The sequence below is a fragment of the Rana temporaria genome, chromosome 3 (genome assembly GCF_905171775.1).
Source record: "Rana temporaria chromosome 3, aRanTem1.1, whole genome shotgun sequence".
Taxonomy (NCBI): Eukaryota; Metazoa; Chordata; class Amphibia; order Anura; family Ranidae; genus Rana; species Rana temporaria.
Window position 1 is genome coordinate 477,322,777 of NC_053491.1, and position 14,857 is coordinate 477,337,633.

Sequence of the window (14,857 nt, forward strand, 5' to 3'; positions counted from 1 at the left end):
GTGAGTGGATTATCTACACCTGAGGCCCATCATCCTTCAAGTAAGTATAAAGGGGAGTCAGGGGGGTTTCTGTCAGCACTCATTTTCCTCCTTTCCCCTGTTGGAGTTGGAGGTTATTTTGGTTTCTGGTCTTTTTTGGTTTCCATGACTGGAGTGTCCGTTCATTCCTATTTGAGCTGATGTACTGGGAGTGGTAAGTACACTTTAGGGAGATTTTATTTATTTTACTCCTAGCTTCACCTTTTTAGTGAAGAATCTAATACCCTCCCTGTATACATCTATCTAAATTTCTCCCCAGCCATGACACTTCTTATTGCTCTATGACTGCTGACTTTGTTGTGGATACTCATGTTATCCCACCCCCCCATGGTTATGGAGCCCTCTGGAGTGGGGGATCGTTATGGACATTAAGCATATCATCTGGTTTGGTCGCCCTGACTGCGGCTCACATACAAGCTCCATGGGGATGATCTAGGCGCTCTGTGTCTGGAAAAGGGTGAGTCCCATTCCTTTTACATATTGAGCTTTCCACCTCTCCCCTTTGTTTTCCACATGCTGCAAATGTCAAAATTTTTGGTCACAGGTATATTTTATATGTATGTTATTATATACCCTTCTTTTGTTTTAGGAAAAACTCTTACTGCTTTTTGTTCCCTGAAGAAAGATGTATTACTGAGACATCTGAAACGCGTCAGATAAATGATCATCTATGCCCTTAGCCTAGTCCTGGGGTGTGCGGTGATCCTCTAGCAGTAACAATTTTTTCAACCTAGAAATTTTTCATCTTTTTAAATAATGTTGTCATTATGAAGTGTTTATGCTTTGAACAAATGTATTAAAATTTATATTTTTATGACCTAGTTGTCACAATTGCTTTTTGGTTGCCCGAAAAATCTCACCTCACTTAGAGGTATCCATCGTGTATAAAAAGGTTTCCTATTTAGTCAACTGAGCTTATCCACCGATACACATCATATGCTTTACATTTTCATTAGCTATATAAGATACTTATTATTATTTTATATCTCTTTCTTCCTGTTTTTTCTTTCCATTCATGACTTCATCCAGCTCTTTGTTTTCCATGTTAAAGAGAAAAATTGGTAAAAACTCTTATGAAGATGAACCACGACAATATATTATTATAATTATTTTTTTTTTTTTTACATATTTAACATTATTTTGACTCTCCTCCTTCTTGATTTTCTTTTTTTCTTTTTTTTGACAATCTGCCTTTTTTCCATGTTAAATAGAACAACTGTCACAAAGACATTTGTGTCATATTGTTAAATTTTTATTTTGCCAAAAATAAAATCTAAATTTTTTGATGGTTTATTTAAAAATAAGTTAAATAATAACCACATATGGGGTTTCATCAGACATCATTAGTGAATAGAGTAAGTATTTTTTTTTTTATTTGGTTTTATTGATGAATTGAATAATTGTTATGATAAATTCGATTTTTTTTTATAACTTAGTTCTGTTTTTTTTTGTTTTCTACTACTGTCATGGCACTAAAGTGTACTGAAAGCCAGACACAATGTACTTGTGCTAAGCTTTTTTTACATACTGTGTATATTATTATCATTATTATTATTATTATACAGGATTTATATAGCGACAACAGTTTGCTTTACAACATCAGGGAAGACAGTTCAGTTACAATACAATTCAATACAGGAGGAATCAGAGGGCCCTGCTCGTTAGAGCTTACAGTCTAGAAGGGAGGGTTGCGTAGAACAAAGCTTACATAGCTGTGGGGGGGTTGATCAGATGGACAAAATGAAAATACAGTTGTTAGGTGTGGGAAGGATAGGCTTCTCTGAAGAGGAGGGTTTTCAGGGATCCTCTAAAAGCTAATAGAGAAGGAGATAGACGGACAGATTGGGGTAAGGCATTCCATAGTCTTGGAGAGGCTCTGGAAAAGTCCTGGAGACGAGCATGGGAGGAGGTGATGAGAGAGCTAGAGAGCAGAAGGTCTTGAGAAGAACGAAGAGGATGATTAGGTTGTACATACATCATTTTCTATGTGCCCAGAGTTCCACTTTATATGTGTTGCTGTATACTTCTCCTAAATCTGCATGTCATTCACTACAAGAACAGAGACTGTCCACTTAGCAAAGGAAATATTTGCTGAGCCTATTAAACTAAATGAAGCCATTGTCACCTCAGTCAACCTAATATGTGTTAGAATAAAAATCTTGTCTTTTTTTTAAAAATATCTTTAATATGTTCGCTGCCAGGCCCTGCGCTCAACATTTAAACTCAGATAGCCAGACCAATTTTGCAATTTTTCCATCGATTTTTTATTTTTTCCTTGCAGATTTCAGAGTTTGTGAAAGAACCCCCCAACCACATATTTTCTGAAAGAAAATGACCTTTATAATAAAAAAAATTGTGCTACTGTTTTTTTAGTAAGAAAAAAGAAAAGAAACTGCGCTAGAAAAATTGGAAAACAAATATTGGCACAAAAAATGCCTAAAGCTCTGGTTATACAGACTGGCAGTCGAAGACAGTTGAAAATAAAGTGTGATACCAGATAATTTTTTTGGGATTCTGGCAGTGGGGATTCATCAGGATAATTCACTGTTAATATGTTATATTATTAATTAATGTTATTTAAGGTTTAGCGCAACTATATATGCCGTATTTATCGGCGTATACGCGCACTTTTTTCCCCTTAAAATAAGGGGAAAATAGTGGATGCGCCATATACGCCGATACCCGCTTCCCACGCTCAGTTTGAACGCCTCCGCCGACATATACCGAGCGCAGTACACTCAGGTACATTCGGCCAGGCTTGGCTTCGCTCGTGGTCACGCTCTCTGACGTTTATGCGTGAGAAGCCGAGCGTGGCCGAACGTGCACGAGTGTACTGCGCTCGGTATATGTCAGCGGAGGCGTTCAAACTGAGCGCGGGAAGCGGGGATTCGACTCGGAGACAGTGCGGGAGAAGCCAGGAGGATACCACCGAGGCCGCAGACGGACGCCAGACCGGACAAGGCCGCCGATGGACGCCAGGCAAGACACCAAAACTGTAAGTAATAAAAAAAAAATGTACAGGAATTTCGGGTCTACATTAAGGGTGTGCGCTATACACCAGAGCGCACAATACCCCGAAAAATACGGTATATATTTTTAAATTTTTTTTTAGGTCTTGTGATATTTGCACAAATATTTATCATATCTCTATTTTCACTAAAAATACATTAAAATCATTATTAGTGAATACATACATGGCAACGTTTACAAAATCCCTGCTGAATTCCTACTAAATAAAGAAGTTAAAACTGTATTGAGTTAATAAATAACAAATAGTTGTACATTTTTTATTTTGTCTCATTGTGAAATGGTGAAAACTGAAGGTGCGCAAAAAAATATTTACTCTAATGCCGCGTACACACGATCGGTCAAATCGATGATGATTGATTTTTATTATTATTATTTTTTTTTTTTATATTTCGTATTTTATTTTTGAGGGGGGGGGGGAGTTGTGTTGATTTTGATGAGATATCAGAGGTCTAAACATACCTCGGATGTCTCTTTTTTGAGACAGAGAAAAGGACTGAAGACAGTCTCTTTCTCTATAGCCTGAACTGCACTGTACATGAATAAATAGAAGCATAGTAAGGATAGTAAATGATGAATGGACACATGAGCAATTGTTAGTGATTGCTCACTGTGCCCATTCAAGATTAGAAAGGTTGCTGGTAAATGCGTGTTTATCAACCCCCCTCACTGCTCCCCATCCTGACAGTTTGTCTGTGTGCCCCAGGAGTAGGGATGAGCTTCGTGTTCGACTCAAACATCGTATGTTCGATCGTTCTTCAAAATACAAACAAAACGGGTCATTCGCGCCAAATTCGAGTTACGTTTCACAGACCATAATTCACTGCGGCATCGCTGGCTGATGATTGGCCAAGCATGCACTATGACCCGCATGCTTGGCCAATCACAGCTTGCAAAAAACGGAGAGCCATAATTGGCCAAAGCCAGGGTGGCTTTGGCCAATTATGGCTCAGGGGGTTTAGTACACATACCACACTATAAAAGGCCGCCTGCAGGTCGGCCTTGTGTAGTGTGTTGCGGTGGACAGAGAGAGTGTAATTTTTTTCAGGTAGATAGAGCAGGTAGGCAGGCAAGTCATTTAATGTTACAGTGTGTAGAGGATATATATACATCCCAGGTGTTGTACATATATTTATACACTGTATAGTTTAGGTAGATCAGTTCTTCCTAATTTACTGGCAGGCAGGTGATTGTGCTAGCTGCAGTATTCTTACGTGGTTTATTGCCTTTGTCCTCTGTAGTTTGCACCTAAAGCTACTTGGTGTGTACTGGCCGTGTGCTCTGTAGTTTGCACCTAAAGCTACTTGGTGTGTACTGGCCGTGTGCTCTGTAGTTTGCACCTAAAGATTCAGGAGCAGTGATTTTAATGGTGCTTAAATTAAAAAAATTAAATAAATGAAAAATTCCTTTAAATATTGTACCTGCTGGGTGTCTATAGTATGCCTGTGAAAACGTCTTTGAGAACCCGGGTCTTGCCCGAGGGAACATGTATCAATGGAAAAAAAAAGTTTTAAAAACTATTGTTTTTTCAGGAGTCCTGAAAAAACTACAGTTTTTAAAACTTTTTTTCCATTGATACATGTTCCCTGGGGCAAGACCCGGGTTCTCAAAGACGTTTTACGACAATAACTTGCATATTGGGCTTTAAAATGAGCACTTTTGAATTCAAACGTTCGAGTCCCAGAGATGTCAATGGGGTTCTAAATGTTCGCACGAACGTTCGGTCCGTTCGAAGATTCTGGTGCGAACAGAACGGGGGGGTGTTCGGCTCATCCCTACCCAGGAGAAGCTGCAGCTGGCATAAGGGGGAAGAAGGAGAGCCAGCCAGCAGCACAGTGGGAGGATGACAGAGCCATGCTGGCAATGTGGACATTTACAGTGATTAGGGATAGGGAAGGGGCAGAGAGAGGGACACTGGAGGGATGCACTGGCTAGAGACCCTGAAGGGGGACACTGTAGGGGACACTGGAGGGGGAACTGGAGACACTGAAGGGGGACACTGGGGGGTGACTGAAGGGGGAAACTGGAAGGGGAAACTGGATAGAGACACTGATGGGGGAAACTGTAGGGGACACTGGATGGAGACACTGGAGGGGGGCTCTGGTGGGAGACACTGAAGGGGGCACTGGATGGGGGCACTGGAGGGGGCACTGGAGGGGGACACTGGGTGGAGACACTGGAGGGGGGCACTGGTGGGAGACACTGAAGGGGGCACTGGGTGGGGGCACTGGAGGGGGCACTGGATGGAGACACCAAAGGGGGACACTGGAGGAGGGCACTGGAGGGAGACTGGATGGAGTCACTGAAGGGCGAAACTGTAGGGAACACTGGAGGGGAAACTGTATGGAGACACTAACAGGTGACACTGTAGGGGACAAGGGCAAGTAAAAAGAGCACACTTTTGGCATGTGGATGCAATTTGCGCAGTGGAGCCGAGCTAGAACCACCGACTTTACAAACTGTTTGCATATAATCAGAAGCTTGTTAGCTGCAGATTATATTAATTCAGTAAAATACAGTGGGCTAGATTCACGTAGAGTTACGCCGGCGTATCAGTAGATACGCCGTCGTAACTCTGAATCTATGCCGTCGTAAATTTAAGCGTATTCTGGAAACCAGATACGCTAAAATTAGGCTAAGATACGAGCGGCGCAAGTCTCCTACGCCGTCGTATCTTAGGGTGCATATTTACGCTGGCCGCTAGGTGGCGCTTCCATCAATTTACGTGAGGAATATGCTAATTAGGTAGATACGCCGATTCACAAATAGCCTGGCGCTATTTTTTTACGTCGTTTACATTAGGCTTTTTCGCCGTAAGGTTGCTCCTGCTATTATGAGGCGTACGCAATGTTAAGTATGGACGTCGTTTCCGCGTCAAATTTTGAGTCGTTCGCGAATAGGGCTTTACGTAAATTACGTCCACGTCGAAAGCATTGACAATTTGCGGCGGAATTTCGAGCATGCGCACTGGGATTCTTTCACGAACGGCACATGCGCGGTTCGTTAAAGACGTCATTCACGTCCACCTCTTCTCAATTTGAATTCGGCCCGCTTACGCCGGCTGATTTACGCTACGCCGCCGCAACTTACGGAGCAAGTGCTTTGTGAATACTGCACTTACCCGTCTAAGTTGCGGAGGCGTAGCGTAAATAGGAATACGCTACGCCCGCACAAAATTACGCCCCCTACCTGAATCTAGCCCAAAGTGTCAGCTTCCATTTGAGTGAAAATTAATGGTTGTTGAAGCAACCATGAGTTTACAGGCACAGCAAATGCAAGGTCTGTACGGCATATGGACCTGGCCATCTGGAAGCAGTGCTGTAGGTCTGTACACCGAATGGACCTGGCAGAAAAAGGGTTAAAAGTGGTTGGGTATTAAAGCCACAGATTCACCTTATCTACTATTAATCATTCTGCAAAGTGAACATACATTTTCCCTACTATGGTTAATAATTATAAATATTATATAAATATTTTCTGCTTCCACACAGACCACTCATAAAGGTAATGTCACCACTTTCTTTTTTTTGGGATTTAGTAGCAATGCCGTATATAATCTGCTGCTCTTCACCTTGGTCCTTATTCTATACATTGGGACAATATGTGGAAACCTTTTGATCATCATGTTGGTATATTACAGTAAGACCCTTCATTCCCCCATGTACTTCTTCCTCTCCCAACTCTCTGTATCTGACATCATGCTGACCACAGCTATTTCTCCTAACATGATGAATATTGTTCTACATGAGAGGACCCCCATATCATTTTCTGGTTGTATCACTCAATGTTATGTCTTTGGTTTAACAGAAGCATTTGAATGTTACCTTCTAACAGTGATGTCCTATGACCGCTATCTAGCCATCTGCTCTCCTCTGCATTATACCTCCATTATGAAACAATCACTTTGCATTAAACTAGTTCTTGCATCCTGGATTTTCAGCTGTCTTATGACATCATTAATAACATCTGGCATAAGTCAACTAGAATTCTGTGGACCAAATCCTATTGACTATTTATATTGTGATTTAAATCCTCTTGTGGAACTTTCTTGTTCAGATACATCCAGTATTCAAATTGAAGAAACCTTGTTGTGCTTTCCTGTGATAGCCTTACCCTTCCTAGTGATAGTGGTTTCATATACTTACATTGTTTTAACTCTGGTAAAGATACCTTCCATTTCTGGAAGACAAAAATGCTTTTCCACGTGTAGCTCCCATCTCACCGTTGTGTTTATATTTTATGGAACCCTAATTGCTGCATATATGATTCCAAAGAAAGGACAATCACAAATGATCAGTAAGATAATGTCCTTGTTGTACACGGTTTTTACTCCTTTTATAAATCCTTTCATATACAGTTTGAGGAATAAAGATATCAAGGACAGTTTAAAAATATTGTATAGAAAAAAAAGTTTTTTTTTTAACTAAAAACATTTGTTAAAATAGATAATAAAAATACATCTGTTTAAACTTGTAGGGGACATGGGGTGCACTGCTCTCAGAAAATTGGGTAGTGGCGCTGAAAAAACAATAGAAAGAGAGTGGCTAACAATGAATCTTTGTGCAAAGAAAGGAACCTCCTAGATGTAGATAAATAAATGTAGAACAATAAAAAATGGATAAAACCTTAAAATTGGGCTGGAACATGAATATGATAAGAGGGATGCAGTCCTTGGAGAAAGCAGATGGTATCAGTCCATAATCCGGGGCAAAGCCTTCACAGGTTGGGGAGATAAAAGCAAAACTCCAGTATGCAAAAGAGAGAAAGAGAAGGCGCCTCCAGGTTAGTAAACATAAAAACTTTAATCAAACAAAGGTGCAGCATCCACTTACAGTGAAGTAGTAGGAAAACGGCATGTGTTACAAAGTCCCTTAGGTGGCGTCTTTCCGCGCTCGATGGTTGAGATAGCCTGTGTCCTGTCAAACGAACCTGCAGTGAAGTCCAGCCGGTCTGCTGCAGCGTTGTGGATGGGATTAGGGGAAAACGTAGGCCGCGGTGACGTCATGGGGATGCTTATGGGCTGCTGTTAGAAATCACGAGGGCCCCGTACAACCTACCTGCAGGGCCCCCCTCAAATATATAATAAAAAAACATTTTCACAATAAATATACTAAAATCATTTTTAGCGGACACACAGATAACAGAGAAGATGTGTAAATTAGCCCTTTTTAAAAAATATGTTTTTCTTCAAAAATGTTAAAAATTTAAAAAAGTTAAATTGTTTTAAAATTATTTTATTTTAAAATTTTTACAAATATTTTTTTTTTACAATTTTAAATTTTTTTATTTTTTACAAGGGATTAAAACAATACAGGGTTACAATTTGTTATTTTTTTAACAGGACTAGGAAGCCGGCAGTTGTGTCTGTGTCTCTCCCTGCAACAGCTAAAAGTCCGCATGAGGTTTTTCAGCTGCTGCAGAGAGCCGCACAGGGCATTTTGTAATTGCCCCTACTTCCCTCTGGTGTTTGGGCCCCCCTGTGTGCCTGGGCCTCCTACAGGAGGTCTGGTGGTCCCCCCTATCTGCGGCCCTGACTGCTTTTACTACCATGCAGAAGTGATGCCTAAAAATAAATTGATACTGGAGTTCAAGCCTCTTAATGTGGTTCCTCAAAGGGATAACACGCTTCAGACTTTCATGCCACAACTAGTTTTTATGACTTGCTATTTACGCAGCTGGCAGAGACAAGACTTTTATATATAGGACATTTTCCCCAGTGGGGCTTTGGGCAGCAATATAAATGCGATCAAAGAATTGTTTGTTAAATAATAGTATAAAACATATTTATTTGAGAGTTGTCAAATGTCACAATTAATTACAATAAATAAAACATGTAAAACGGTCTGGCCAGATAAAATCCTGCATAATCCAATATTGCCATACATGCAAAATGTAGAACAAGAGTACCATACATGCAAAATGTAAAACAAGATTGCATAGCATATGTAGGTAGGTATATATCCCAGACGTGTTTCGACTATAGGGTGGTCATCTTCAGGGGGATCATTGATTTTGAGAGACATATAAAATTATTTCAAATATTCAAAGCATATGATCATACATCACAGTGCAAATATGGCATGGCAATATAGTTACCGCTTATAAAGAGGAGTAGACAGTTGCATGGCCAGAGTCAATGATCCCCCTGAAGATGACCACCCTATGGTCGAAACGTAGGGTTGGTACTTTAAATGAGGCATCTACTGCATTGAGGCTCAGTGCTATGAAGTAGGGCACCTCCTGCAATGAGGCTTGATACCTCCATCTCTGTTCATGATTCAAAGAAGGAGAGTTAAGACTTTAAATGAGATGCATGGGTTTCCATGGTTTTACCATATAATCAAAGAGAATAATGTACAGTAATTGAGAGCTGATTTTATTAGAAGCGTTTATCAGTATAGAAACATAACATGTATAATCTCAATCCCATGTAAATTGTATACATGGGATACAGTGGGAAAATGACATGCTGAACATGAGCATATCAGTAACAATGTATACATGACAAAAATAACATAAATGCACTAACCTGTAGAAACGCACAGTAGTGTGGTAAAATTGCATCAACAAGTTTGATGGGTTTCGTGGTTTAAAATATACTTCCTCAGGGTCAGATACCTGTTAAAAAAATTTTTAAAACAATGACAACTAATATCATGAAATAATAATAATAATATAAATGGGGAAATAAGGAAGAAAAAGGAAACCACCATTGAACCCTGGTGTGTCACAAAGTCGGTGCATCACTTAGCATGTGGGTGGGGGCAGCATGAACATATCTATACCAGTAGCTGAGGGAGTACTGTCCATGGGCATAAGACATGTGAGGATTTCAAAATGTTAGAAGCGCTGACTTAATAAACACTATAAATCATCAATAAACCCAGTGACGTGATAGTGATTGAAAACTAATACATTAGTGAACAAATGAAAAATAATAATAGTAAAATCCATGATTAAACAGTCCATAAAGGAATCCAGAATATCTCAAACGGAAGGTCCCATGAGTAAATTGTGATGACGAAACGTTGGGATGTTGGCTGTATGGCAACCAGTTGATAAAACTTGACGCTATACAGGAAGTGATGTTCTGAGGAGCACGATCTCTCATTGGTTCAGTTCAGTTCACACATGCTGTCCACTGTGACCATACTACACCAGTACTTGCAGTTGCAAGGGGATGTCTCTATGCTTTATTGATCTTAGCTTATGTGAGTGCAATGTTTGAAGCTTCTTGATAAAAAAAATAACGATACTGCACTATTGTTTTATATTATATATGGAGAGTCCATGATATCGGGTGACATGTCTGGATATCGTTGGATGTTTAGCCCATTAAGGGTTGATGCTATTTTGCTGGCATCGTTATTTGGTGAGTGCATATCTAAAGGAAAGTGGAAACACTGATTGCAGGCTGTTGGGTGAAATGTTTGAATATTTCACATCAGGATAAATTTACCTTCCGTTTAGATATTCTGGATTTATTTATGGTCTGTTTAATCATGGATTTTACTATTATTATTTTTAATTTGTTCACTAATGTATTAGTTTTCAATCACTATCACCTGCCACTGGGTTTATTGATTTACAGTGTTTATTAAGTCAGCACTACTATTTACTTTAACACATATTTATACATTATAGGTACAGCTAGTGCGACTCACAGGAAATAGAGCACATGGTTGTCAGTGACTGCTTGAATCGCTTCAAAAAAATTAACTGTTAGCGCTAGCAGGCATCAGTTCAATGACTCTGCTAATGCTGAAGTTTTGAGTGAGTGAGTGAGTGAGTGAGTGAATAACTTATATAGCGCTACAAATGCGAACTGAATCGCCTCAAGGCGCTTGGCATCCATTTTCCTTCTATAGAGCCTTCAGAAAAGATGGGTCTTGAAATTTTTTCTGAAGGCCTGGTGATTCTCTTCCGAGTGTGCTATGTTTTGTAAGTGACAGTGATACTGCACTTAGCTGAGCTGGGCTGGGCAGAGGGGCTAAACGCAGGTGCTGGCAGGTGTCTGGGCTGATCCTGCTAACGCTGCATTTTTTAGAACACTTTACTATTGGGTTATAAGGGAAAAACAATGTTCTAATTTTTAAGCAAATATAAACCATCAGCTTTCAGTGAATATAGTGAAAATAAACTCAGAAAAAAATATATATATACATATAGTACATGTATAGTGACCGTGAATTAGCTGCAACCACTTAGTACTCAAACAACACTGCATAATAAATGTGAAAGAAACATATGGGAATGGTAATAATGTGCCATAAATTAATATACTCAAAGAATGAATATGATGGGTATCCAAACATACAAATAAATAAATAAATGTGAATAAAGTCCAACTAAAGCCCAATGGCAGGAGTTAGTTCATATAAAGGCAAAAATATCATAGGGATAACTTGATAGAAGAAAAAAACAGATAAAACCTCTATCCAAACATCGACTGTTAAATTTATGAATTGGCTGCTCACCTCCAACAATGATCCAAGTGAGCATGCACTTATGCTGAAATTACACATAAATGGGGAAATAAGCCACTAGATAAATGGGAGGTATACAGAATTACAGCACTTTACGCAATCATTACCACAACCATTGCGTGGAAGAGGACTCCGCTTAAATCAAAGTACATCAAAAATGTATAAAAGCTCGGGGCAGAAGGGTCTCCAACTTGCTGTAGGGGCTGTTATACCACGGGGACCTTTGAGCATCTGTGGTGGGAATGTACAAAGATACACACTTACTGGAAGGGAATTCTTGCAGCGATCCATCAAACAATAGGAGAATGGATTCAGAAGGGCCCCATTTCCCATGGGAATGTTTATTTCATGATACAAGGAAAATGTGCCCCCAATACAAGAATTCCCTAGCCCCATTCCTTTTAAACACAGCTAAAAGTTTGAGTCTATGGAGAACCCAAAAAGTGCCGAACATGAAGGAGTGGGCAGTAAGGATTGAGAAAGTGAGAGCCATAGAGGAAACAATTCATACAGTAGACGGCTCATTGAAGATATATTGGAATATATGGGAAAAATGGATGGGGTTTAAAGAACATGGAGGTTTGAGGAATTTGATGGAGGTGTAGGGATTTAGAGGGGGAGAGTTGGGATAGTTTGGGGGATAGGGAGAATAAATGTATAGATTTGTTGTAATAAGGAATTTAGATATAGGAATGTGACTTTTATTATGTGTATGTGTCTATATGTGTTTATATAATAAAAGAGAGAATATAAAAAAAAAAAAAAAGTAAATAGCTTGGTATGAACTTAGTGCTAATTGTGAGCTACCAACACTAGCCTCCACAAACCAACACACCCAATAACAACACATTTGACAAGATCACAAAAGAAACTACACTCAGAGCTGTTCAAAATCACACTATCAAATAAAATAACAATGGTCAATAAAAACCATTCAGCGGAAGAAACCCTCAACCTCCTCAACAAAACATTAATACAAACAGCAGACATAGTTGCTCCAAAACACAGAGCGCTTACCCGCAAAAACAACTCGGGCTGGTTCAATGGCGCTCTTAAATTGCTGAAGCAAGAACGCAGACGAACAGAAGGAGCCTGGAGGAGAAACGCAACTAAGGAAAACCACACAATCTACAAACTGGTTACCAATAAATACCACATAGAAATCTTCAAAGCCAAGAAAGAACACTTCTCCAATACCATCGTAAAAGTCCTAAACCGCCCCCACAAAATTTTCCATCTAATCTCTCAGTCGATGAACCCTACCTGTCTAGAGCCTCCAGCGAACGAAACACAAGAATTCTGTCATGAACTATCTGATTATTTTATTGACAAAATCGAAAACATTTGTGAAATAATTTTGCACAAAAAAACAACCAACCTCAGCCAGCCAAAGGAAAAAAAAAACATCAGTATAAATATTCCTCAATCGACTCTATTCACGCTGCTACCAATCACCATCAACACTACCAAAAGCATCATCAAAAATCTCCGAGACACTACAGGACCAAATGACATAATTTCTACTAAAATCTTGAAAGAATGTATCGACATCTTGGCACCCACCATAAAACATCTCATAAACCAATCTTTCAAAGAAGGTATTGTTCCAATTGCTCTCAAGCAAGGCATAATCAAACCCATTCTAAAGAAACCAAACCTTGACCCCAAAGACCCAAATTGCCGAAGACAGATAACAAGAATTAGCACCGTCTCCAAAATCATGGAGAAAGCAGTAGCTACAACTCCATCTGGACTCCAACAACCTCCTGGGCCCACTACAATCAGGTTTTCACCCAGGCCACGGGACAGAAACAGCACTTCTCAAAATATGGGATGATGCTCTCCAAGCAGTGGACAAAGGAGAATCTTGTCTCCTGGTGCTGCTGGACCTAAGTGCAGCGTTCGACACAGTAGACCACAATACTCTACTCACGTGGCTCACAGAAGTAGGTGGAGTCGCAGACTCTGATCTAACCTGGTTTGTTCCTAGAAAATCGATCACAGACAGTGAAACTAGGAGCCTTCATGTCGGAAACCTGCACTGTCACATGCGGAATCCCTCATGGATCACACCTGTCGCCCGTACTCTTCAACATCTACCTACGCCCACTCCTCACAATCATGAGCAAACAAAACCTGTTCTACCGCTCCTACGTGGATGACACTCAACTTTATCTGCGTATCACTAACAAAAAAGATCAATATCATGGATTAGAAAAATGCCTAACATTGATAGATAATTGGATGACAGAGAGCGCCCTCAAACTCAATGGATCAAAAACAGAACTTCTCTTTCTCCACGCAAACCGAAAGACAAAATCTAGAACAACATTGACTCCTCCCATCATCTTGGGACAAACCATCACCCCAAGCATGAAAGTAAAAAGCCTAGGAGTTATCTTTGACTCAGGCCCCATACACACGACCAAACATGTCTGCTGAAACTGGTCCGCGGGCCAGTTTCAGCAGACATGTTCGGTCGTGTGTAGGCCCGAGCGTGCAGGATTCCAGCAAACATTTGCCCGCCAGGCCTTTTCCCAGCGGGCAAATATTCCTGGACTTGTTTTAAAACAGTCCGCTGGAATCCTGCCCGCTCGGACATGTTCGGTCGTCTGTACAGACCTACCGTACATGTCCGAGCGCCCGCCATCCCTCGCATGCGTCGAATGACTTCGACGCATGCGTGGAAGCATTTAACTGGCAGGCCCGCCCACGTCGCCGCATCATCGACGCGGTGACACCGCGGACACGCCCCGCGTATTGTTTACGCGCGGATTTCTGTACGATGGTTAGTACAGCCATCGTACAGAAATCCCCGGGCAGACATGTACGGTGAAAACGGTCCGGCGGACCGGTTTCATCGTACATGTTTTCCCATGTGTACACGGCCTCAGACATGTCTATGGACGCACAAATAGGATCAGTGGTCAGCGGATCTCACTATCTTCTCCGCTTGCTTTGTAGACTCATCCCCTTCATCCCGGAAGAAGACACAGCAGTGGTAGTGGGAACACTCATCAACTCCAGACTCGACTATGCAAATTCCCTCTACCTAGGACTATTCAAATACCAGATGTCTCTTCTACAAGTTGTCCAGAACACTGCAGCCAGACTGGTAACAAGTAAAAAAACGTGGGAACCAATCTCCCCGGTCTTGAGTTCCCTCTACTGGCTAGTCGTAAAGGATTGGGTGACATTCAAGACCCTCTGCCTCACCCACAAATGCACACAAGGAATCGCGCCGCAATACTTATGTGAGAAAATAAAACACTACACTCCAAATCGGGCCCTACGATCAACTAATC

The 14,857-nt window shown here is 40.7% G+C and overlaps 1 protein-coding gene across 1 annotated transcript; it reads left to right on the forward strand.

Moving 5' to 3' along the window:
• Positions 1 to 6,317: 6,317 nt before the first annotated feature.
• LOC120930750 (olfactory receptor 493-like) lies at positions 6,318 to 7,789 on the forward strand. Its single transcript, XM_040341924.1, has 2 exons — positions 6,318 to 6,386; positions 6,558 to 7,789. Exons 1-2 carry the CDS (start codon positions 6,318 to 6,320, stop codon positions 7,491 to 7,493), a joined length of 1,005 nt encoding a protein of 334 aa, XP_040197858.1. The 3' UTR covers positions 7,494 to 7,789.
• The last annotated feature ends 7,068 nt before the right edge of the window (positions 7,790 to 14,857 follow it).

Bases quoted from the DNA above. Each gene is read 5' to 3' on its own strand.
- LOC120930750 (XM_040341924.1), top strand. From the start codon at position 6,318: ATGAGTTTACAGGCACAGCAAATGCAAGGTCTGTACGGCATATGGACC. The intron at 6,387-6,557 runs GTAGGTCTGTAC...GCTTCCACACAG, and splicing joins GGCCATCTGGAAGCAGTGCT to ACCACTCATAAAGGTAATGT.